At 39.7% G+C, this 24,811-nt stretch overlaps 1 protein-coding gene and 1 long non-coding RNA gene across 5 annotated transcripts in view; one reads left to right on the top strand and one right to left on the bottom strand.

The window, feature by feature from the left end:
• IGF2BP3 (insulin like growth factor 2 mRNA binding protein 3) overlaps nucleotides 1-24,811 on the bottom strand; it is a 151,308-nt gene that overhangs the window by 9,739 nt on the left and 116,758 nt on the right. For all 3 annotated transcript variants that reach the window (XM_015080556.3, XM_027075121.2, XM_053218305.1), the window contains exons 7-11: nucleotides 22,415-22,549; nucleotides 21,036-21,158; nucleotides 18,524-18,659; nucleotides 16,828-16,953; nucleotides 403-519 (exon numbers count right to left, since the gene is read on the bottom strand). In XM_015080556.3, coding sequence (XP_014936042.1) covers nucleotides 403-519; nucleotides 16,828-16,953; nucleotides 18,524-18,659; nucleotides 21,036-21,158; nucleotides 22,415-22,549 — 637 coding nt within the window. The remainder of the gene's footprint in view (nucleotides 1-402; nucleotides 520-16,827; nucleotides 16,954-18,523; nucleotides 18,660-21,035; nucleotides 21,159-22,414; nucleotides 22,550-24,811) is intronic.
• The window catches only part of LOC113604059 (uncharacterized), a 35,392-nt gene continuing 29,582 nt past the window's right edge, over nucleotides 19,002-24,811 (top strand). For both annotated transcript variants that reach the window (XR_008296803.1, XR_008296802.1), the window contains exon 1: nucleotides 19,002-20,655. This is a non-coding gene — a long non-coding RNA (uncharacterized LOC113604059). The remainder of the gene's footprint in view (nucleotides 20,656-24,811) is intronic.

Here is a 24,811-nt window from a genome sequence, read left to right as displayed (position 1 = left end):
GCAGCTAGTAAGAAGCCTTTATAAGAGAAGGGGTCTTAATGTTGTCTTCTCCAACTGGCTGGACCACAGACTGATTGGGAGAGCAGTGAATAGTGTCATCTGTGAGCTTGAGGGACCAAGGCCCTGCCTAGGGATGATCAGCTGGAAACAATCTAGGTGGAGGACTTGGTGGGGCAAAACCACCATTATCAGTCCTGGATTACTCAACTCCTATTTTTCCTGGAGACAAAATTCGACTTACTATGTTGAAGCTACTATCGTTTGCGGTTTTGTGTCACATCCTACGTGTAACCCCAGCACACAGTGCAATATTTAATTCCAATTATGAAGTGGCAGGACAACTCGTGTTTCTGTAACTTACTGTCATTAAGGCACTAAGAGCCACAGCTGGCAAAAGGGTACCTTAATAGAAGCTCCTGCAAAGCGAGAAAGCTGCTTGATGTGCTGCCCCTGCTTGCCGATAATGGCGCCGACAGACAGGGCTGGGATAAACAGGTGAACAGTCTCCGTTTCTGATTGCTGTTGGAAAGACAGGACATACATGTGAATTGGGTACAAGTCAGGCTATTATCATTGGCATAGGGATGGGGCGTTCTCATACAGTAGAAATATTAGGAAGTTGGCAAGAGTTTACCTAAAGTTGAGAAGATCTCCTGTCCAACCTGAAAGCACTCAATTTAAAAGGTCACTTTACACTATTTGCCTCAACTTTAGAATGTCACTGGTGTACAGATTTAAAAGATACGTAAATGTTGTAAAGTTTAGGTTCTTGACAAGTAAATGAAATTCTGGGCTACACATCAACAAACAACTGTATCCAAGGACACCTATTCTACACCTTATCCATGTAGGTTTTGCTTCGTAAACACACACCTATTCTCAAAGGGAACAACTCCGGAGTGTCATTACATAGGACTAAATAGTGTAAAACCTTACCACTACCATTCAGTATGCACCACACCCAGGCAGAGTACAGGACTAGAAGAAAACTTTATCACTATCACTTTAATAGTAAACTGCCCTAAGATTCTCTCCCATATAATTCTTTATTCCTTTTATCTCTGCCCTTCCTTTGCCATTTACACATGGACAAATTGGAAAATCTTTTCTTAAAGATTTGTTTCGAGATAGAGTGTGCAGAGGAGGGGCAGAGAGAGAGGGGAGAGACAATCCTAAACAGGCTCTGCACGACCAGTGTAGAGCCTGACACGGGGCTTGAACCTATAAACCGTGAGATCATGATCTGAGCCAAAACCAAGAGTCAGTTGCTCAACTGCATGAGTCACCCTGATGCCCCAGAAAACATTTTGAAGGCTACCTCCTGAAAGATTTTTCAAAAATGGATTTTAACTTCCCCCTTCAAGCCAACTATGTCCTTCCTGAGTTGTCTCCCTTCAAATGGTCATTCTTGTAAGGTTAAAGGACACACTCAAGAGACACAGTGGACTGGGTTCCAAAAAAATAGACTAATCCAAAATTCAGTGATGTTATGGTGAGCTACAGGTTCTAAGATGCCAGAAGCAGTGCACATGTTCACACATTAATGCTTACTTTCTAACAACATTAAGAAAACATGCTTCCAGGGAGAATTCTAAGAAATTCATTCCAAGAAATGTTTTTTAAAATATTTTATTTTCTAACACTTAAGAGCAATTTTCGGTTACAGAAAAATTGACAAGCAGGTATAGGTTTCCTACATATGCCAAGAAATATTTTTTATTTATTTATTTGAAGAGAGTGAGAGAGAGCACAAGCAGGAGAGAGGGAGACAGAGAATCCCTGGTAAGGGAAAACAGCTCAATGTGGGGCTTGATCTCATGAACCATGAGATCTTCACCTGAGCCAAAATCAAGAAGCAAACATTTTTATTTGCCTGAGCCACCCAGCTGCCCCATGCCAAAAATTATTTTAAGATGATACACAACTTAATAAACCAAGTAAAATTTAATACGCATTTAAAAAAAATTCAGCTAAACTAAGATTTACAGAGATATTAGAAGATATATTGCAATAAGAAATGTACACATTAACTACTTGGTAAGAAACACTTCACAGAATTCTGTCTTAAGTCTTCCATTCCTATTATGTAGTATACTATAGATTCCATTGTCCAGTACTCAAGTTGGTCCCTCAGTACTGTCATATGTTCACATACGGCCATAAAACAGCTTCCATCTAATTTCTAATTTACAAAACTCTTCCCAAATTGGTAAAAAGTCTCAAACATGTCAAAGTTTTGCTTTCAAGCATCCCAGGAACTAGGAAAATCTTTAGAATGTTCAGTTTCTGAAAATCTTAGTCAAAGAAAACAGCAGTACTGGGCTTATTCATTTTTACTGTAAGTGGATACAGATTTTGTGCTATGTAATATTGGTCCACCAGATGACCATCACTCTCACAACACAAAAATTACCAGTAGCATTATCAACTCCATCTTCTCCCTATTAAGCCCAGAGTGCAAGCAGCAAGAATGGAGCACTCAGTACCTTGGGTCTATGGGGAGATAACGATGATCAACAGCAGAAACATATGGATGCATCAGCCATGCTACTTGGCCCTCAATACGCACTTACCAGAATGCTGTTCCACAGGACAGTTTACTCACATTATTTGGTAGGAATTTTTTTTTTTTTAGAAGTCTTTATAGTTTCCTTCCTCCAAAGCAAAAAATTTTTATTTTTTATTAAAAAAAATTTTTTTATTGTTTGTTTTTGAGAGAGAGAGAGAGAGAGAGAGAAGGAGAGGGGCAGATAGAGAGAGGGAGACACAGACTCTGAAGCAGGCTGCAGGCTCCGAGCTGTCAGCACAGAACCCGATGCGGGACTTGAACTCACAAACTGTGAGATCATGACCTGAGCCGAAGTCAGACCCTTAACTGACTGACCCAAGAAGCAAAGATTTTTTAAACACTAAATTAGTAGGGGCGCCTGGGTGGCTCAGTCAGTTAAGTGTCGAATGCTTGGTCTCGGCTCAGGTCATGATCTCACGGTTTGTGAGTTCAAGCCCTGACTTGGGCTCTGTGCTGACAGTCCAGAGCCTGCTTGGTCTTCATTCTCTCTCCCTCTCTCTGCCCCTTCCCTATCCACCACTTGCACATGTGTACACACATGCTCTCTCTCAAACTTAAAAATAAAACTATTAAAAAATAATAATAAATTAGTAAACAGTTAACAGTCTGGAAATAACAAAAAGGCCAGACTGGTTCTTTAAAGGAAAACCTTTGCCTATTTACCAGTTAAACTGAAATGAGAAAAAGGAAATATTAGGTAAGATAAAAAGATAAAAGGTCATTAAATCAGAAAATGTAAAAAACTTTTCTTCAAGTTATCAATCAGGAAAATTTACACTGACCCAAATAACTGTTACCTCTACGATCAACTCAATACCCAATGAAGTGCCATGCCCAAAAAGTTCAATTCTTTCAAGCAAAACTCTCTGGAAGAATGACTTAAACCCAGTGGAAAAGATGACGTGGAAAACGAGGTAAGGACAGGCAGACCCGTTTCATGGGGAGGAAATAGATTTAATGAACCGAAAATAGTAAATAAATGGGAGCATCCTACAAATAATGTGTTCTAGTTTGTTTTTTTACCATAGAGATACACTTTGCATCTCCTCCTCCCACGTCATTCAGATGCCCCTCCCTCACCTATTAGTAGGGCATTCCTCCAGCTAGACTCGACTACTGATTTATCTTGGTGCATGCATTCGTGTGTACTTAATTTTCAACTAATTCATGTGATGGTGCAATCAAATCTTTGTACAAAAAGTTGTGCCCTTGTATACCTCTGTTACATAAACTCTTATAGGTAAAATTTAGCTGGAGACAAAGGGTCTGAACATTTAAAATTGATAATTATCAAGTTATACACAAAGTTTCCCACTCAGAATGGTGGGATTCCAGTTAAGCCATTCATGTAACATCTGAGTGCTACCTTTGTGTTTAACATGGTGGGAGATGTGTAGAAAGCCTGCAAAACTTCAGATTTAAGAAGGTATGATCAGGGAGTGTCAAGAGTTTGTGTTTCCTCTGTGAAAGGTGCATTACCTCATCTACACCTCACAACCCATCCGACTAACATAAACTAACAACATTCCCATTTCTAAAAACATTTTTGAATGTTTATTTTTGAGAGAGAGACATACAGACAGAGTAGGAGCTGGGTAGGGGCAGAGAGAGAGGGAAGATACAGAATCTGAAGCAGGCTCCAGACTCTGAGCTGCCAGCAAAGAGCCCCAAGCAGGGATCAAACTCATGAACCGCAAGATCATAACCTGAGCCGAAGTCGAACACTTAACCAACTGAACCACCCAGGTACCCCAACATTTGCCTTTTAAAGATGAGAAAACTGAGCCAGAGAGATGCACACAGTAATATACTGACTGGTATTGTAACCAGCATTCAAACCTGGGCTTCTCTAGCTCTTGAGCCATATTTATTCTTTTAAAATGGAGGGCAGGGGGGTCCTTGGTGGCTCAGTTTAGAGTCTGACTCCATTTTGGCTCAGGTCATGATCTCATAATCATGAGATAAAATCCTGCGTCAGGATCTGTACTGAGCATGGAGCCTGATTGAGAGTCTTTCTCTCCCTCTGCCCCTCTCCCCACTTGTGCTCTCTTAAAAAAAAAAAAAGAAAAAGAAGAAAAATTAAAGGACATAACTCTACTTCCAGCAGGTATAGGATGTGCTTTGTAAGTGACTCTTAAGAAAAACAGCCCAACAGAACTTTCATTTGAGGAGGTGCTGCCTTATCACTCTTCCATCTGCCTTGGTATGATTTCCTGAGTCAAAACAAATTTCTTATGTTGGCAAAAGCTTAAACCTGTGATCATCAATGTGTAAAAAATGGCATCAAAGATAGCCCCTTGATATGACTATTGTTAATTCTCTATTGCACATTTGAAAGTTGCACCGAGAAATCTTAAAAGTTCTCATCACAAGGAAAAAAAGAATTATGGTAAAGGCTGTTGACTTACTGTGGTGATCATTGTGCAATATATACAAATATCCAATCACTGTGCCCCTGAAAACACAGTTATAGGTCAATTATACCTCAATAAAATTTCTTTCAAAAAACCTAATGATTAAGTAGTTTAATTGAATCACCCACCAAAAAAAAAAAAAAAAAAAAAAGATGCTCCAAGAGAACAAGCATCTGAAAGCATCAGGTCTGTTGTCCACTGCACACACCCATCTTATGCCTGTTTAAAATACTTTATAACTTAGTGTTTCGATGTTTGTTTCCACTGTTGAGAATAAAATAACCACATCTCCGAGAAGTTCTCAAGAAAAAATTCAAAATTCCTTCATCTTTATCTGTTATTTTGTTGCAGCTGAAGGTGATACTTTCAAGATCTGCAGAAAGTTTGGTTTCCCATTTTTTCACTAATTTATATAATACTGTAATCAAATCTCTAACATAAATCTTGTGCCCCTGTACAAATACTTCTAAGATTTTATGTCATGGAAGCGATGATCAGAGTATTAACATTTAAAATTGACAGATGGGGTTGGGGGGCACCTGGGTGGCTCCATCGGTTAAGCGTCCAACTTTGGCTCAGGTTATGGTCTCACAGTTCGTGAGTTCAAGCTGTGCTGACAGCAGAGAGCCCACTTCGGACCCTCTGTCCCCCATCTCTGCCCTTCCTGCCCCCTCATAAATAAACAAACCTGAAAAAAATAAAATTGACAGGAACACCTGGGTGGCTCAAGTTGATTAAGCATCTGACTATTGGTTTCAGCTCAGGTCATGACCTCACAGATTGAGCCCCTCATTGGGCTCTGCGCAGACAGCACAGAGCCTGCTTGGGATTCTCACTCCATCTGTCTCTCTGCCCCTCCCCTGTTCACGTTCTCTCTCTCAAAACAAACAAACAAAAAGATTCTCAAGGGCACTTGGGTGGCTCAGTCGGTGAAGCGTCCAACTCTTGATTTCGGCTCAGGTCATGATCTCACGGTTCATGAGTTCAGTCCCTGCATTTGGCTCCACACTGGCAGTGTGGGGCCTGCTTGGGATTCTCATATTCTCTCTCTCTCTCTCCCCCCCCACCAAAATAAATAAAGCTTAAAAAAAAAATCTATTAAAAAAAAAAATTCTCTCTCCTCCTGCCCCTCCCGTGCTCACATGCAGGCTCACTCTCTCAAAATAAATTTTTAAAAAGTCAATATAAACAAACAAACAAACCTACCTGACAAGTTATTTCCAAGTTCTCATACTAATAAATTTATCTTATGGTCAATGGATATATTAAGGAAAAGGGAAAATCATTTTATTTTGAACCACGCCTTTCACACTTATGAAAAGTCCAGCAACACAGGATTCTAGACCCTATGCTTAGTTTTCTACAAATGAAAATCATCTAACCTGTGCTCTTCTGTGTCTCTTCCTTGATCTATAACCCACATGTACCTAATATTTCCAGTAAGAGTTAATCTAAAATTCAATTCCAGGAAATATTACTGATGAAAATCATTGGGTTTTATTGCTTTAGCATATGTAGACGTACTTATATTCTTTACAAGCTGGTATTCCCGGTGTTTCCCAGGACATCCTAACACAATGCAGGTCTTAACACAGCTGTCAGCTAAACGAAGCCTCCCTTGTAGCTCCGTAAGCACTCTTAGAACACATACACGAGAAGAGGGTTTGCCTTCCCACTGAACCCTTGACTGTGGAGACCTGTGAGAGGGGCCTGTCCAGCACAGCTTGGCCAAGTCACTTCTGTTTCTATTCAATAACAAAGAACACTAAATAAAATTATTTCATTCTTTAGCATTTCCCAGTCCTAAGAATAGTGCCTCTGCGTGCAAAGCACTGTATCTCACAGCCTGCCAGTGTTTTATGCAATTACCACGTACCATTTATTCCACAGGGACACTTTAAGGCCTTTCTTATTTTTTAATAACTGAATTAATGTGGACACTGACCATAAACTGTGCTCAATGTTAATACTTTTTCATTCTGGTCCTTATGGTATAACAGACACATTAATCTTAACCAGTTTTTGTTGTTGTTGTTGTTTTTTTAAAGTAAAGATAGGACCTAAGTATTTTATCTGAGAACATCTACATCATGTTCTTCTCAATAATATACTTTTATTTTGAGACTGACAGTCATAAAGACCTTTTTAATGATCAGACTAACCTAATGTGTAACTTGCTCAGATCTGCCCCATTGTGTTTTGCCATGACTGCATAATTAATTGTTTTCTGGGCCTTGTTCCAGAAAGATTTTAGGCTGCTTAGAAAATACAAGTAATCCAGAAGTAAAACAGAGGCAACGAAGAAATGAGAATATAAAGACCTGAATCTAAAAGATGAAGCCAGGAATGTTGTTGTTATATACATTTAGCTCTAAGCTTTCCAGCAGCTAATTTTAAGACAAATCAGCTGCATAACTCAGTATACCTCTAAGAGAAAAACTATCCATTTGCTTAGTAAAGAACACTCTTCCTGGGACTGATCCCAGAGAGCAACTTCTGTACGTCTTGAGAGGACCAGCGTTAACAGGCATCATCCTTGGAGTGAAAGTTGCAGAGCCTCCCTCACAAGCACAGCATACGCACGTGTCTTCGCCTAGAAGATAACTCAAGACGGCTCTGTGAGGAGAAAAGCTCCAAGGCAAAACCTATGTTGCAGCCTCGAAAGCTGAATAAAAGCAAAATAATCTTTCTGACACAGTGAAGAAAGGCCATCAATGCTTTTTTTGTTGTTGATTTTTAGGAGCGGAAATTGAGTAGGAGATAACAAATCCAATACTAAGAACAAATTTAAAAGTTGTGTGAGGCTTTGGAAAAGGAATGGTGGTCAGTAGAGAAGGGCCGAAAGGACTATTAACAAAGAGGGGGTGAAGACATCAAGGGAGAATCTGTATGCTGACAGAAAAGTATTCTGTGCTGGGATGAAAACAGAAACAAGAAAACCTATCAAACATAAAAAGCAGTGTTAGAAGCAAACCAAACAAACGAGGAGGTGGCACCCCAGATCGATGGGCAGTGCTGTGTCCCTGGCAATAGCACATTAATAAGTTGACTCACCAGACGTCTGAACATCACCCATTTCCCTCTGCGCCAATTCCTTATTCACCAAGCATCTCCCTGACTGTAGGTTACTTTTCAAGGAAATTTTCCTCTGGGAATATAAGGTACTTTGCATAATCATCCTGTCTATTTGATAATCATTAAACTGTCTCTGTGGTACAAATTACTGCTATACAGACATCTGCATAGTAAGCCATGTTTCCAGGATTTGGATACCTAACTTTTACTTACAAAACTAAGTAGCCAGAACAATGGGTTTTGATAAGCCTCTTTCACCTGTGATTCTTAAGTCTCTGAGCTCAAGCTTGAAAAAATTCATCAGCATCACCCTTTGTTACACATTCTTTGCATTTAAGTTAATGTTCAGCTGCATTATCCTGAATGCTTCTTACAAAACCTTCCGAGGTGAAGGACAGTCACATGACCCAAGCTGCTTCCCAGTGGATTTCTGCCAGATGCCTATCGGCAAAACTTCCTATGGACTTCTTGGCAGACTCTGTAACTTGAAGTAACGTAAGAACAAAGCTGCTCAATTGAAGTTTGCGTAACTGGTAAAGTCTGCCAATGAGTAATTCCTAATCATCTATCATGAGGAGATACAAGAATGAGCAAACAGTAGGGTTAAGTGCATTTACTTTGTGGGGAACAGAATCTAAGACATCACAAAGGCATGGAGACATGCATGCCAGCCAACAAAACCAGCCTTCAGGAACCTGGAAGGATGCCAGTGTTTCCCTTTGGTTTGTAAAATAGATACTCCTGAGTTTTTTGTTTTGTTTTGTTTTAATGGATTTGGGTTTGGAACTGAAATTAAGTTTACTCAACTCTATGACCTGAACAGAATACTGAAGTCTTTAAAAAAAAAGGGGGGGGGGGGAGGGCGCCACAGAAAATTTCTCCCATAGCTACATAACCAAGGCCTCTTAGAGGTAATAAGTGTATACAATGAGTGATTTACTTTCAAATATTTTACTGACAAAAGACCTGTACCTACAGTAAGAAATCCTAAGGAGTAGAGCACTAAGAACTGATCTCAAAATCCTTTCAACTCACAAATTATTTTGTTTCTGACGGAGCACCTTGAACTAGCTAAAACCTAAGAAAATGTTTATCTTTCTTGCCTCTTTGATAAACAGAAAGTTTGCGATTTTAAGATCACGCTATTGTTTTGGAGATTTCTGGGAAGATTCCAAAGACGGTATCAAAATTATGAAGACAACAGCACTTGAGCTAACTTCTGCCAAACCAAACGCCAGGAAATACCATTCAGCTATGGATGCTGTTCTGTGCTATGCCAATTTCAGCTCTTGCTCTGTGCAGGAGCTGCCAACTGCCTCTTCCCTACTGTTTGAGCATTTCTGAAAGGAGCATTTCTTGTCATTTCTAAACTCAAAGTTTGCCAATTAAGTACTGCATGAGCCAGCTGCTAGGCAGGAACTAGAGACTTTTTGTCTGTTGCAAGAACCAACTCTGGCTGTATTAGGAAAAAATCTACCTGGCAGGTTCCGGTTAGAATACGTTGAGGGGGGGAAGGGTGGGCCAAGTCCTGGAATGGAACAGAGGCAAGGGATTTATCCCAAGTCAAGGCACATCAATTCTCCTTTCATGTTACAAAGCAGCAGTCGGAAAACATGAGTAGCAAAATGAAACAACCCTAAAAGAGAGAGAGAGAGAGCTATACATAAAAAGAGAGAGTCTTTGAAACGTTTAGTCATCAAAACCTACTTCTTACCAGGCAATGTACATTGAAAGTAAAAGAGATTCTCTGCTCACCTACAGGCCATCAAGCATAGAGAGATGATCTTGGTAAGTAACCGACTTCCCTGTGAGAACTTCTAAGGAGCAACAAGCTTCTCATCAGCAGCTGTAGATGCTGAATGGCAGCTGCGGTGCATCCTCACGTGCTGAGAGCAAACACCTGCCAACCTTTAATCCTCTAACCCAGTTTTTAAATAAATGTATCATAGACCCCCACAGACCTACAATACTAGGTTCTTCAGCAAGAAGAAAAGTGAAGCCAACGGGAATAAAGGGAATATCAGAAGAAATGGTAAGGAGGAAAAAAAAAAAAACAACCCATAAAGCTTTAATAAACTTAATTATTGCCTTTATTTTTTATTAAAAAAATATTTTTTAATGCTTATTTATTTTTTAGAGAGAGGGAGACAGAGTCTGAAGTAAGTTCCAGGTTCTGTCAAGCACAGAGCCAGAGGCGGGGCTCGAATTCACAAACCTCGAGATCATGACCTGAGCTGAAGTCAGACGCTTAACCGAGTCACCCAGGTGCCCCTAATTATTGCCTTTAAAAACAACAGTTCGCTTCTCAAAGTAGTGACTACTAGGTACATTTAAGACTATTAGTGATCGGAGTTTAGAAAAAGAACAAAGTCTAATATACAGTGAAGGCAAAGCTATTTCAACTAAGTACTCCCCCACAAAGAGGTTATATACTACAACAGAACTTGGTAAAAGAATTGTTCCCTTAAAACATTAAATCAGAAAACTGCCTGACAGCTATCTGGAAGTACAGTTCACTCTAACTGGTATCCAGAAACACAACAATTCTCTGAAAATGGTGTTTTCCCTTTAATTTTCGATGAAAATTATCTGTAGGAGTGGAATCTGAATCATGGAATTCTGTGCTCTAGAATTAATTTAGATCATTCTGGGTTCTTTTTGTGTCGTTTTTGTTTTGTCTCTGATTGAACTTAGAAGCTCACCTCCACCCTCCCAAAGCTCTGTGAGACACCTTTTACAGGTAATACTGCTCAATTCAGTAGGGCAGATTTATTCATCTCTTCAGTTAGAGACACTGCTTCCCAGCTTCTCTTGCAGGTAGACGTAACAGACATTATCTTCTGGCAAACAAGACACCAGTGGAAGTGTAAAAAGCTATCCTCAGGCAGTGTCCTACGAGGTGGCTGTTGATTTTTTTATCCTTCATCCTTGCTGGCTGGAATCAGACTCAATGGCTGAAACCTGAGCAGTCATCCTGGGCTGGGAGGCGGCATGCCAAGCCAATAGGAGCACCTGTCCTAGATGATACAACATAACTACTACCAGCCTTGGATTGTCTACCCTTCAGCTCTTCTCATGAAAAAGGAAAACTCATTTAAACCATTTCTTTTCTTGTAATACATAGCCAATGCTAATCTTGATACACATAGTGTGCCAAAATAGATTTAGAGGCATGAAAACAGACATATGGCAGCATCCCACAGACAGCTTGGCCTGATATTTGCCTGTGAATTGGAATTAACAGGTGATCCAGAGAAAGGGAGTAGGTTTTCGACCACAGTTTAAAATAAAGCACCAAACAACCTAGAAAGAGGGGAATGCCTGAGTCGTTATGTATTTACATTTATCCCAAATATTATCTATCATGCATTAGCCTTGATAGATATTTTTCCAACATTTGAGTCCATCTTCCATAGAATAGTATCTGTTGCTTGCACAGTAGCAGTTTGACAATGAATGGACAACAAAATAACTCCTGATGACCTTTACAAAAATCACAAATTTCTAGCTTCCATCTGTTCCCACTGAGATTTTGATTCGTAGAAGCCCAAGGTGAGGTACAGGTTCTTAACCAGTTAAGAAACAGAGCAGCTGGGGCGCCTGGGTGGCTCAGTTGGTTAAGCGCCTGACGGGCTCAGGTCATGATGTGGCGGTTCGTGAGTTCGAGCCCTGCATCCAGTTTTGCGCTGACAGCTCAGAGCCTGCTTCAGATTCCTCGTCTCCTTCTCTCTGCCCCACCCCCGCTCTCATTCTCTCTCATAAATAATAAACATTAAAAAAGAAGAAGAAGAAAAGAAACAGACCAGCTGTTGTTAACCTTGGCTACCTCCACACTCGGGTCAGTCAGAACTTTCCAAAATAGTGACCCCTGAGAGTTTCATCTCCTCCCCAACCCCTACCCTGGGGGATTCTAATAAAAAAGGTCTGGGGTAATTCTAATGTAAAGAACAAAAAACCATTTTCCCTCACAAAGCACAAAGTAGAGAAAGTCTTCTTTACAGAACATTGCCAACTAATAAATGTAAAAAAACAACAGACATAAAAATAGTAATAATGTGATTGGGCAAATGGCAGCAATGGATATTATACCCACTTTGAGAAAGACTGGAGGGCAAGATACACATTGTCTTTTAAAGTATTTTGTTTTATTTTGTTTTTTACATTTATTTATTTTTGAGAGACACAGTGAGACAGAGCACAAGCAGGGGAGGGGCAGAAATAGAAGGAGACACAGAATCTGAAGCAGGCTCCAGGCTCCGAGCAAGCGTTCAGCACAGAGCCTGACACAGGGCTTGAACCCATGAACCATGAGATCATGACCTGAGCCAAAGTTGATCACTTAACCAATGGAGCCACCCAGACGCCAGTCTTAATCATAGGTGGGAAAGGTACCTTTACAATGTGGAAACTGGACAGACACTACCTTAGTTGTACGATCAAACAGTATGACCAACAATGAGACACAATGACATCATCTGCTTCCCAGTGAGACACAGAGAAGGTATTCCTTCCCGGAAAAAGGTATAACCTGAGCCTAATCACACAGAGGCATCCGTCAAATCCTAACTAGGCGACACTAACCACTAGCCTGGGTTTTTCAATGCCATAAATAAGAAAACAAGTGGTGGGTAGGGAGTAGGTGACACCAAATGGAACGGATGATGCAGGGATGGACTCCTACAAAGATAAGAGGGGACTAGAGAGACATGACAACCAACTGCAATGCATAATCCTTAATTGGATTCTGTACTGAAAACACAGCTATATAATATAACATTACTGGAGTAACTATGAAATTTAAATATGGGCTGCACATTAAATAATGGTCTGGTGCCGAATTTCTTTTTTTTTTTTTAACGTTTATTTATTTTTGAGACAGAGACAGAGCATGAACGGGGGAGGGTCAGAGAGAGGGAGACACAGAATCTGAAACAGGCTCCATGCTCTGAGCTATCAGCACAGAGCCCGACATGGAACTCAAACTCACGGACCGTGAGATCATGACCTGAGCTGAAGTCGGCCGCTTAACCGACTGAGCCACCCAGGCGCCCCTGGCGCCGAATTTCTTAAAAGTGAGGATACTGTGCTTAATATCAAGATGAATGTCCTTGAGGTGAAAAGTTAAAAATAATACAATGCTCCCATTAATAATTACCTCCAAAGTTTGTAAAAATGTGGGTGCCTGGATGGCTCACAGTCAGTTAAATGTCCGACTTGGGCTCAGGTCATGATCTTGCAGTTCGTGGGTTCAAGCCCCACATCGGGCTCTGTGCGGACAGCTCAGAGCCTGCTTCAGATTCTGTGCCTCCCTCTCTCTCTGCCCCTCCCCTGCTCGTGCTCTCTCTCAAAAACAAATGAACATTAAAAAAGTTTTTTTTAAGTTAGTAAAAATATATACCCAATTTCCAAGACAGAATTATATACCTATGTATTTATTTCTAAGAGGAGAGGCAATTGCAAACACGTTAAAACCCACAAAAGGACAGATTTCTTCCATTCTGGAGAAAAGGGCAGTTGTCCTTTCCCTTTTAAGTTTTCTGGATGATTCCTGACACATTCTTTAAGGTCTAAGACTAATACACAGAGATAAAGTTAGTAGTAGGTTTAAATCAAGAGAGAAATCACAATAACACATTCATCCATAGAAAACACATGCATTATAACCCTAATTTATTAATTATACCAACTAGACAGATGATAGATTTGTCTTTTTTCTTAGCTTTTTGTATTTTGAATGGTACCTCCTACACCAATTTAGAGAAATGTCCACATATGAACTTGGGGATTCCATTATATCACTACCCAGCATACATGTAGAATCAAAAGCCTACTTGAATTCTGCAAAGAATGCAGGCTAAGATTATCCACATTTCTTCCCTTCAAGACGAGAATTCCCTTGTCCTGTGCACAAAACCACCAGGTCCTTAGGGGATTCTCAGCAACTTCCCTTCAGCAGTATTTCTACCTTTACTGCCGGCAGCTTCTCCATCTTCTCCTGATCTCACTGGCTGCTTCTAATTATACCTACTCAGTTTAGTTTTAAAATCTCAGGGAAAACCAAGACCATGTGTTCCAGTGAGATCTTCCTTACATTTACTCATGGTTCACTGACCCCTTTCTCCCATTCTTAAAACAAAATCTTTATTTGCTTAAGTCACTAAATATTTAAATCATAAAAGTCCTTTGGAAGGGCACCTGGATGGCTCAGTCCGTTGAGCGTCCGACTTCAGCTCAGGTCATGATCTCCCAGCCCGTGGGTTCAAGTCCCATGTCGGACTCTGTACTGACAGTTCAAAGCCTGGAGCCTGCTTCAGATTCTGTGTCTCCCTCTCTCTGCTCCTTCCCTGCTCGCACTCCGTCTCTGTCTCTCTCTCTCTCTCTCAAAAATAAACATTTAAAAAAAACTAAAAAAAAAAAAAAAGTCCTTTGGAAATGTTTTAAATACAATCTCACTTTTCTTAAAACAATCCTTATTTTCCTAAGAACACAAGAACCCATTACACAAAACTATATCACTACATCACAAAATTGACTAACTCTAGGTAATATTTATGTATGTATGTATGTATATATGTATGTATGTATCTGTCTATCTTAAAAATAGACACCTAGCAATTCACTTTAGGAGTTTTTGCTACTGAAGCAGCCAGAGAAGTGTAAAAGACAGATGTCCAAGAATGTTCTATAATGTTACCACTCATAATGTTAGAGAGTTTACTGATAACCAGTAAAGGCCTTACCTGTAACCAATAGAGAGGAAAGAATTTAAATGACACCTCAATTTACAAACTGGAAAGTGAGGAACAGAGAGATTAAGGAGATTAAACTAGCTTTGCCCAAAGACAAAGCTAGTTTAGAGCAGCTAGCAGAGATGTAGTTTAAATAAGAGTTTCTTCAGGGAAGCTCAGTCAGTTCAGCGTCCAACTTTGGGTCAGGTCATGATCTCATGATTCGTGAGTTAGAGCCTTGCATCGAGCTCTGTGTTGATAGCTCGGAGCCTGGAGCCTGCTTCAGATTCTGTGTCTCCCTCTCCCTCTACCCCTCCCCTGCTCATGCTGTCTCTCTCACTCTCAAAAATAAACAAGCATTAATAAATAAATAAATAAATAAATAAGAGCTTCTTCAGCAATGAGTTGTTTTAAATAATCAGCTCCTTATAGATTTTAATCAATGCTGCTTGACACAAATGTCAGAGATACATGTGCCTTAAACTCAGTAATATGACAAATTCATCTATTTATAATAAAGAAATAGGCAAATTAGACCTTAAGTCCATATTTTCTCAAATTCCTATTTTAGGTTCACTTTTACCCTCCTCTTAAACTTTTTATATTATTGAATTTTGTAAACACTAGTAATGTCTGATTTGAGAGGAGAGAGAGAAGAGTCCTGGTTCAGTTTCTTCATTGTGCAGCGAGGAGACAAACCCAGGGGGAAGAGGAAAGTGACCTATGGTGATACAAAGCGCAGGCAGAGCTGGGCTGAACCTGGGCTCTCATCCCAGAGATCCTTCCCTTAGCCCCTTTAGCATCAAAGTACAAACATGTCAACTACTTCACATCACCTTTAGCTGTGGTGGAAAGCTTCAGATAATGCATAATAGATCTATTCACACTGTCATGGGGTTGAAATTTTGATGCCTATCCATAGATGAATGGGCTTTGTTATATGGTTTCCAGGACCAAACGTGTTCAGGGTGGCTGGTGAGTTGTAGGGGAAGATGCAAATGTTGCTGACCATAAAAGCAGAAACACTAAAAGAAGAGGCCAAAAGTAAACAACACCTAACACAGGTGGTTCAAGACAGGCCTAGGAAATTCTCATTCATACAGGGATAAAATATGAACAATCTCAGCAATCTGTTATCAGTACAATTCCAGGAGCATTTTACTCTACATGTAGTCTAGGCACTGTTATGTTGGAATCCCCAAGCTGTTCCAGCTGGACATTTCCCTGAATTGGAATAGGAGGTACTACTCAAGGCATATAGAAGGAAAGAGTCAAACAGGAAGGGAGAGACGTAAAAACAAATCCATAAGGGAAGATCCTAGAATGTTGTTATTTCCATGACAATTCTCTACCTCTAATTATCATTGATAACGCAACAGAACTGTGAACTACTTTAAAAAAAAATTACAAGGTATATATTATACTGCAATTATTTTTATACTATCACTGGTCTCCTATTTCCAACCTCAGAAAAAAATGCTATTTTTAAGAAATAAATATAAAAATAAGGTTCCTTAATAGTCTACCTGTTTACAAAACAAATAAAAGCTGTCTAATGGTTGCACACATACACACGCACAAGAGACCCATGAGCACAACTAGCTGGAGCTCACTGTTTAAAAAGCACAAAGTGGAAAACACACTTTTATTGACCTTTCAAAGCATTTGACTTCCAGGTGAAGTTTAAGATGAAGGAAGCCTTTTAAAAGTCCTATCTTTCAACATTTAAAAATAACTTCTTTCCCCTTCCCAAAGTCTCAAACTTTTCTTTGGAGATTTAAGAGCCCATGGTGACAACCCTACTACCCAAAAACTTCAAAAGAATATTTCACGTGTCCCTTCTACAAAGGGGTAGGTAGGAAGGTTCTACTGATATGAACTAGAAAGCATGTGTTGGCTCTCAACTGATAGATCATATGGGGACCAAGTTTTACAATCAGCATCGAATGTCACCCTACTCGAGAGCAACAAAGTCTAATAACTGTGTCCCTCTGACTGCATCCCGCTCACCCATAAAGAAAGCCAAGGTACATTATCTTACCTCAAACTGTGGGTAAGGAGGAGTCATAGCTGAAGGGGGCCCTGAGGTGGGAGGTGGCATCCCTGAAGTGGGTGGGAACAGACCCAAGGCATTCAGATTTAATCCAGGAATTAAATGTGCTTGAAGCTGCAATAATAAAAAGGTCCCTCATTTTACATTTAAAAAAATCAAGTGTAATTATAAGTGACAATATTCAGATTGTGACCTTGTCTAGTAAAAAAAATTAAAAAAATCATTTTATGACTCAAATTTTAGAACAGAGCAGATGTTCCATGTTATTATACTTGAGCACATATCTGTTTATATTTCTTGATATGTTAAAATCTGTGTGCTCATTTGCCCCCTCCTTGATCTGAAGCTACACTAGCTTTCTCAAAGCAGGCAACATACCCTCGCTTTCCTTAATGATCAGCTCACAGTGCTTAGACAAATATGTACTCTGTGTGCTATGGGCACACAGTAAATACAGACTGAAAACCTTGCATTAGTTGAAGAAGTAAGCAAACGAGATTTGTGCACTGAAAAGCAAACCAGATATACAGAAAAAGGTATTATTAAGAGATCTTTACTCCTTGGGTAAAATTTGGCTGTCGTGGGTCTAAAAGTCTAAAACAAAGTCAAGATCTTTGGCAATCAGGTCCCATCCCATACAACTATGGCAACTAGACATATCTTTGGAGTGTATCCAGGAGCCAGAAAGAGGACTTTGTGTTGGCTGAATTTTATAAGGGCTGAGGAAGTGAAGTGGAGATGACAGTTGAGACGTGAGCATACCTGGGAATCTCTTTAAAAGGTGTATGGTTGGATTAACTCGCAACTGACTCTGAAACATCAGATGAGCAGTTATAATGGGAAGGTAGATAAGGCAGCCAGTCATGGAAGGTAAAATGATCAGCATATTTCTAGGTTCCTCTCACAAAGGTATTATTTTTATATTTCCCTTCTTTTACATGTAGTGTTTCAGATGACAGGCCCAACCGAGGAGTGTTTTTTTTTCATTTACTTGAAAATTCAAAATGGACTACTGACATGTTACATTTTCTGCACCATTCCATCCACTCAGGAAGGTCAGCAATTCACTTTAATTGCCTTCATTGCTCTACACAGATTATTTTGTCATTTTTAGTTGTTTTAATGCCAAGGTTTATGACTAACCAAATTAAAATTAAAATTTGAATTCTTAACAGTTGCTTTTATATGCGTGGTATCTATTATAATCCCAGTCCTAATAAGCATTCAATGTAGGCACAACAGCCCCATTTCACAGATGAAGAAACCAATGCTTGGAGAACAGGTAAGTTGTCCAAGAGAACAGAGCTGCAGCTAATCAGTGGTTGAACTAGGACTCAAACCCAGTTCACGTACCTCTTAAGCCCACGTTCCTACTCTACTAATCTTCAAATTAACATTGTGCAGAAGATACTCATCTTTTTTTAGGAAAGTATTAGCCTTATTTAACAGATAAGGAAGCTAAGGCTCCAAGACTATACCATTTGCTAAAATCAGAGAGAGCCAAACCTGATGTCAAAGCCTGTGGTCTTCCAAACTATCCCACGGCACACTCACTATGGTGCTAAAAATCAATTAGAAACTACATCTAATGCTGCCACCATTAACGACATCAGGATTAATGCAATTGAAAACATCTTTTAACTGTTCATCAAAATAAAGGCATGTCCTCCATATTAAAACTAACATTCATAGAAGCAATATCATTTTCATAAGACTCCCTGATTTTCTTCATGATCTCTTCCTCAGCTTTGGCACATGTTTCAACGTTGCCTTTAACTGTAATGGTGCGCTCTGGATTATACAGCGTCAATTCCTGCAATCTGCAGAATGAAAAAGAGGGAAAAGAAAAAGAATGGAAATTACAGGAGGAAGACAGTTAATAACAGTCCAGCCACAGATGGCAATTAAAACCCAACTGTGGGGGCGCCGGGGTGGCACAGTCGGTTAAGCGTCCGACTTCAGCCAGGTCACGATCTCGCGGTCCGTGAGTTCGAGCCCCGCGTCAGGCTCTGGGCTGATGGCTCGGAGCCTGGAGCCTGTTTCCGTTTCTGTGTCTCCCTCTCTCTCTGCCCCTCCCCCGTTCATGCTGTGTCTCTCTCTGTCCCAAAAATAAATAAAAACGTTGAAAAAAAAATTAAAAAAAATAAAAAATAAAAAAATAAAACCCAACTGTGGTGGCTGGCAGTATGTAAAAGTGGGTGGTCAGACATGATGAAAAATGAGTAAGCCCCAAAAGATAGGAATCCAAGAACTGTAAAGCTGCCGAAGAAAATACTTCCCCTCCAGTCTTCTCAACAGAAATTACTGGGTGTACACAGTTCACTTAAGTCCATGTTTGAAACACAGTGTACTTCTTGACCACTTAAGTTAAGTGAACTTTTTTCACAACAATTCAACAGTGAAATGTTAAGAAAATGATCACAGGGGTATACGGTTTTAGTGGAAACCAAGAACCAGATGTACAAAAACTTTAATAAGGATGTTCCTAGACTGCGTGGACCAATTCTAAACATAATTGGCAGTCTCATGCAATTGCATTTTCTGGGTCACCAGCAAGAAATAAACATGGAAATATTCCAAAAAGGCAAACCAGAATTCATGTGTCTAAACTTACTTTTTGCCAGTAATTTTAGAGTTTAAAGTAAGCTGGAGAAAATAACATAAATCAATGTGTCTTGACTAAATTAAAAACATGATCCCTTGATGACCATATAGACCCTACATTAGAAGGCCTTAGCAGTATTCAGAAACCCTCTGCTTGACCAAGATTCTGCTGAAGCCTCATAATCCACTGAGATGACAATTGAGACTGCCTAAGCCTGAGCCACTCAACAGCCTTGACAGGAAAGCAATGGGAGATTCTTAACCATGGAAAACAAGACTAAGTACATAGATTGAAAGGATACGGAAAACTGGTAGAGCTCTCCTTCGTAACTGTAGAGTTAAAATCCTCATTTTCACTACTTAGCAGAATGCCGTAAGCTCAACTTGAGCGAGATGAATGGGTTATTATTCCTTAACCTTTTCTCTTATTTGCTAAAAATGTAAACATCTACACAAGGAAGACTATTTGTCTTAGACGGAAAAAGTGTATTTCTTATCTCTGGTCTCAACCCACCTCTCCCTGCCAAGCATTTTATATTAGCTTTTTTCTAATAGCTGCTTTACAGAGCTTTTAAGATTTTTTTCTCTGAAAACCCTCTCATTTTGGGGTGTAAAATTCAAGACACTCTGTGTTTTTTTTTGGTTTTTTTTTTTTTTACAATCAGGCAGGACTTTCCTATTTCCTACCACTCCCTTCTTTGAAAACTCCTTGCTGCATGAACATGCCGCCTGTCTTTCCTTAGCATTTTTGCTTAGTTCATCAATCTCCTCTCACCTCATCTTTTTTGGGTACTGTGATGTCAAGAATAGTTACCCCCAGAAAGGGAAACCTTTCCATACAATTTCAGAGCATTCATAGACCCAAGGTGTGACAGCCAGCTTCCAAGATGACCTACTCCCCAGTGGGCCCAGTCCTCTCTCACACTGAATAGAGATGACCTGTGTCAATTATACTAGAAAAACGATAGAGTGTGACTTCTGAGGCTGTGTTATAAAAGACGTTGTCATTTCCATCTTGCTCTTTCTTGGATAATCCACTCTGGGGGAAGACAGCTACCACTGTCCTAAAGACACCCAAGCAGCCCTGGGGAGAGGACCATGTGCTAAGGCCTCACATCAACAGTCAGCATGAACTTCTCAGCAACATCAAATGACCCCAAGCCAGAAACACCCAGTTAAGCTGCTTCTGCATTCTTGACCCACAGAAACTAGGTGAGCAATAAATGTTTACTATTGTTTCAAGCTGTCAAATGTTGGGATAATTTGTTACACAGCAGTGGATAATAAATTGGGTTACTTATTTCAACTGTGGGAGTAGTGATCAGTAAATCTGACCAAGACTTCAGCCAGAAAGTATGAATGTAAAGTATTTAGTAGTGCTTTCTGCCTCTTTAGGAGGAAAAGATAATGCTTTCAATATGGGTTAGACACAGATAGTAGGTAGTAGATTAAGTTGGAGAAACAAAAAAAAGTATGTTGGTACAGGGTAGCTCAAACTCCTGAAAGATGGGAGCGGCTCTGTATAATACACAACCCACAGCTTCACAGTGCTAGAAAAATTTCTAACTCAAAGAAAGCAAGGCAGCACTTACGGAGATATCGTGATTTTAGTGTCAGTGTCTTGCTCAATTTTTTTAAGATTTCTTCCTTCCTTACCAATAAGACGGCCTACAAAGTTATTATGGGCTAAAATCTTCAAGGGAATCTCTTCTGTGCTGTAAATAAAAAAAGAAAAAGGTCATGCAATCAGGAGAAGTAAACCTTCTCTTGGGTAAAAAGACAGTATCCATTCATTACACATTTACTTCTTACCTACGATATAGGAAGCATTATGCTAGGTTGAGTTTAAAGTCCACTGACCTCCATTCTAGCAATGCATGAATAGAGGGGGCAAAAAAACAATAACAAGTATTTGAAGGTAACTTTCAAAACCATTTTCTTCCATGCATCTCAGGGAATATCTTCCAAGGTAGACTGTTAGCTCATTGAAAACACCTCTTACTCAAACCCACATCCCTAAATCCCCAATACCAGAACACAATGTACAAATGCAAAACAATAGGATTTTACTATGAATTGTGAACTACATTCCTAGAGATACATGCACAATTTACAGAAGGAAACAGAAGAAACTCAACAGTGATTACTCTTTAGGGGAAGAGTATAAGAGCAGGAAGGGGGGCTTTCACTTTTCATTGTGTACCTTTCTGAATTTCCAAGTGATACATATCACTGCTGAAAAATATCACCGGCATTATCTGGATAGTGAGCCTTTCCGAATTTTTTTTTTTAAAGAATTATGAACTTATAACAAAGCTACATGTAACATCTTACAACTAAAATACATTTAATACATATTAAAGGTCCCTACAAATTAAGTGCTAGTGATTAGGTCCCCAGGCTAACTCCAGTACCTTAGTCTGCTCTCTCCTTTTAGGAGAGTGTTGTGCTATAAGCTCAAGTGGCATAGAACCTAACCTCTGTTCAAAGTTCTTGTGGAACAGGCATTTAGAGTTTCAACCTCAAACACCCAAATAAATCCCCAGTTTCCCTTAGCATAGGATTAGAGATTTCTCCACCTCTATACTCCCCGCTGCTGCAGAGTAGGGCTGGGCAGACAATAAGAACAGAGCTCCCATGGGCTCCGAGTAAGGGAGTCAGGGTTTGAGGCCCATTTTCGGTAAATCCCAAGAAGATTTCTTGGTTCTCAGGTGGGCTTCCTATCCCATAGGTGCCTTCTCCTACAGCTAGACTCTCCCCATTAATACCAACCACCCCATATCCAAACATGATTGAAAATAAAATACTTAAAAGACTTCTACTTTATAACCAACTCAGGAGTACCTACCACCACAGCTCTTCAGGACAGCACTGCCCTGTTTGTTGACAATGCCTAAGAATTCTGTCATAGAAGTCCAAAATAAAGCAGCATGAGTATCAACCTCTTCACAGCTTAATCCTCTTTACTCACAATTTTATATCTTGAGCTTCCTTATGCATAATTTCCAGAATAGATTTACAAGCCGCAGAGGTCCCTTCAGGGGTAGAGAGGATAGTAATGGACTTCTCAGCAGCACCTGCATTCTCTTTACGATGGACATCGATTCTTACAGTGAGCACAAGGAGAAAAGGAAAACTGTAAGCATGTATTCACATATACAGAGTCTGGAATATCAACTTCAAAGTAACAGGAAAGCAAACTGGTGCAGCCACTCTGGAGAAGAGTATGGAGGTTCCTCAAAAAACTAAAAATAGAACTACCCTACAACTCAGCAACTGCACTATTAAGTATTTATCCCAAAGGACACAGAAATAAAGATTTGATGGATGCATCCTAATGTTTGTAGCAGCAGTATCAACATTAGCCAAACTAAGGAGAGAGCCCAAATATCTATCAACTGATGTAGGATAAAGAACATGTGGTATATATATACACAGTGCAATATTACCCCATCAAAAACAATGAAATCTTGCATTTGCAATGACGTGGATGGAACTAGAATGTATTATGCTAAGCAAAATAAGTCAATAGACAAATACCTTATGATTTTCACTCATATGTAGAATTTAAGAAACAAAACAGATGAATGTATGGGAAGGGGGCAGGGAGATAACAGAGGGAAACAAACCACAAGAGACTTTTTTTTTTTAATTTTTTAATGCTTATTCATTTATTGAAATAGAGACAGAGCACGAGTGGGGGAGGGGGAGGGGCAGAGAGAGAGAGACAGACAGACAGACACAGAATCCCAAGCAGGCTCCAGGCTCTGAGCTGTCAGTACAGAGCCCGATGCAGGGCTCGAACTCACGAACTATGAGATCATGACCTGAGCCGAAGTTGGACGCTTAACTGACTGAGCCACCCAGGCACCCCATAAGAGACTCTTAATGATAGACAGCAAACTATGGGTTGATGAAGGGCGGTTGGTGGGGGATGGGCTAGACAGGTGATGGGCTAGACAGGTGATGGATATTAAGGAGGGCACTTGTGGTGATGAGCCACAAGTGGGTACTGTATATAAGTGATGAATCACCGAATTCTACTCCTGAAACCAATACTGGACTGGTTAAAGTTTAAGTAAAAAAATAATTTAAAAAACATGTTGTGAAGTTACAGATACCAACACAGTAAGAGGTCCTTCATCTTACATGAAAGAAGAAACAATACATATGATAAGGTTTCTTTTTTTTTTTTTTTTAATGTTTATTCACTTTTAAGAGAGAGACAGAGGGCAAGCCGGGGAGGGGCAAAGAGAGAGGGAGACACAGAATCTGAAGCAGGCTCCGAGCTGTCAGCACAGAGCCCGATGCGCGGCTCAAAACCACAAACTAAGATCGTGACCTGAGCAGAAGTCAGACACTTAACCGACTGAGCCACCCAGGCACCCTAGGATTTCTCTCTTAAAGCTACCCATGTTAGCAGATACAAGGAATAAGTCCTATAAAGACAGATTCCCAACTTAACAATACTTCCAGGGATAAGATGAAAGGTAACCGCCCCCTTTTTAAAAATGTGCACACTTATTTTTAATTAAATACAAAGTGAGTCTTGTATCGTTTAAGAAGTACAAGAAAGAAAATTATCTGAAAAAGTGTGTTTGGGGAAAATTAAATACTTGTTGAGTCCCTCTGGCCATTCAAACACTAGAAGAGCTACACAACTCCTGGCCTTAAGAACGGCTGCTTCACCACACCAATAAAGTCAAGGTTTGCATTTCGTTTTTCTAAATGTTTGAAACCTGAAGATTCATCTCTGAATTTAAAGGGCAATGAGTAGGTGAGGTGATGGGTGAGATAAAGGAGTAATATTAAGAATATATTATCATGATAAGCACTGAGTAGTGTATACAATTGCTCAATCATGGTACTATACACCTGAAAATAATACTGTACCTTAATTATACTTAAATTTAAAGACATTTCCAGAACCTTAAAAAAAAAAAAAGGCAATGTAGAAATTAAACAAATAAGAGCTGTCTAGAAATAATTTAAAAAAATATTTCAGGTTAAGTCCCAATCTCAGGAACTATCTTTCCAAACCACTATTTCAATTCCCAATCACTGTTAAGTATTGCTTATGTTCTAGTAGGTAAAATGTTAATCTAGTTTATTTCCACCCATTCACCCGTGTTAAGGATTACTAAACTCTGATCCTCTGAGAGAAGGGAATATTGCTTTATAGATCAGGGTAGCCCTCTGAGACCATTCCAGAAACAGAAGATCTAATAATGACTAGTTTCAATGGCCAAGAGTTAATTAAATCCACTGGCAGAACTCTGCAAATGAATCATCGGATATAACAAAAATTGCTTCCCTTCCCTTTCCATCCTCCATCTTCCTGCCTTAATAAAACAAACAGTTCAATTTA

Source organism: Acinonyx jubatus, chromosome A2 (assembly GCF_027475565.1).
Source record: "Acinonyx jubatus isolate Ajub_Pintada_27869175 chromosome A2, VMU_Ajub_asm_v1.0, whole genome shotgun sequence".
Classification (NCBI taxonomy): Eukaryota; Metazoa; Chordata; class Mammalia; order Carnivora; family Felidae; genus Acinonyx; species Acinonyx jubatus.
This window is presented reverse-complemented; position numbering and strand designations above follow the sequence as displayed.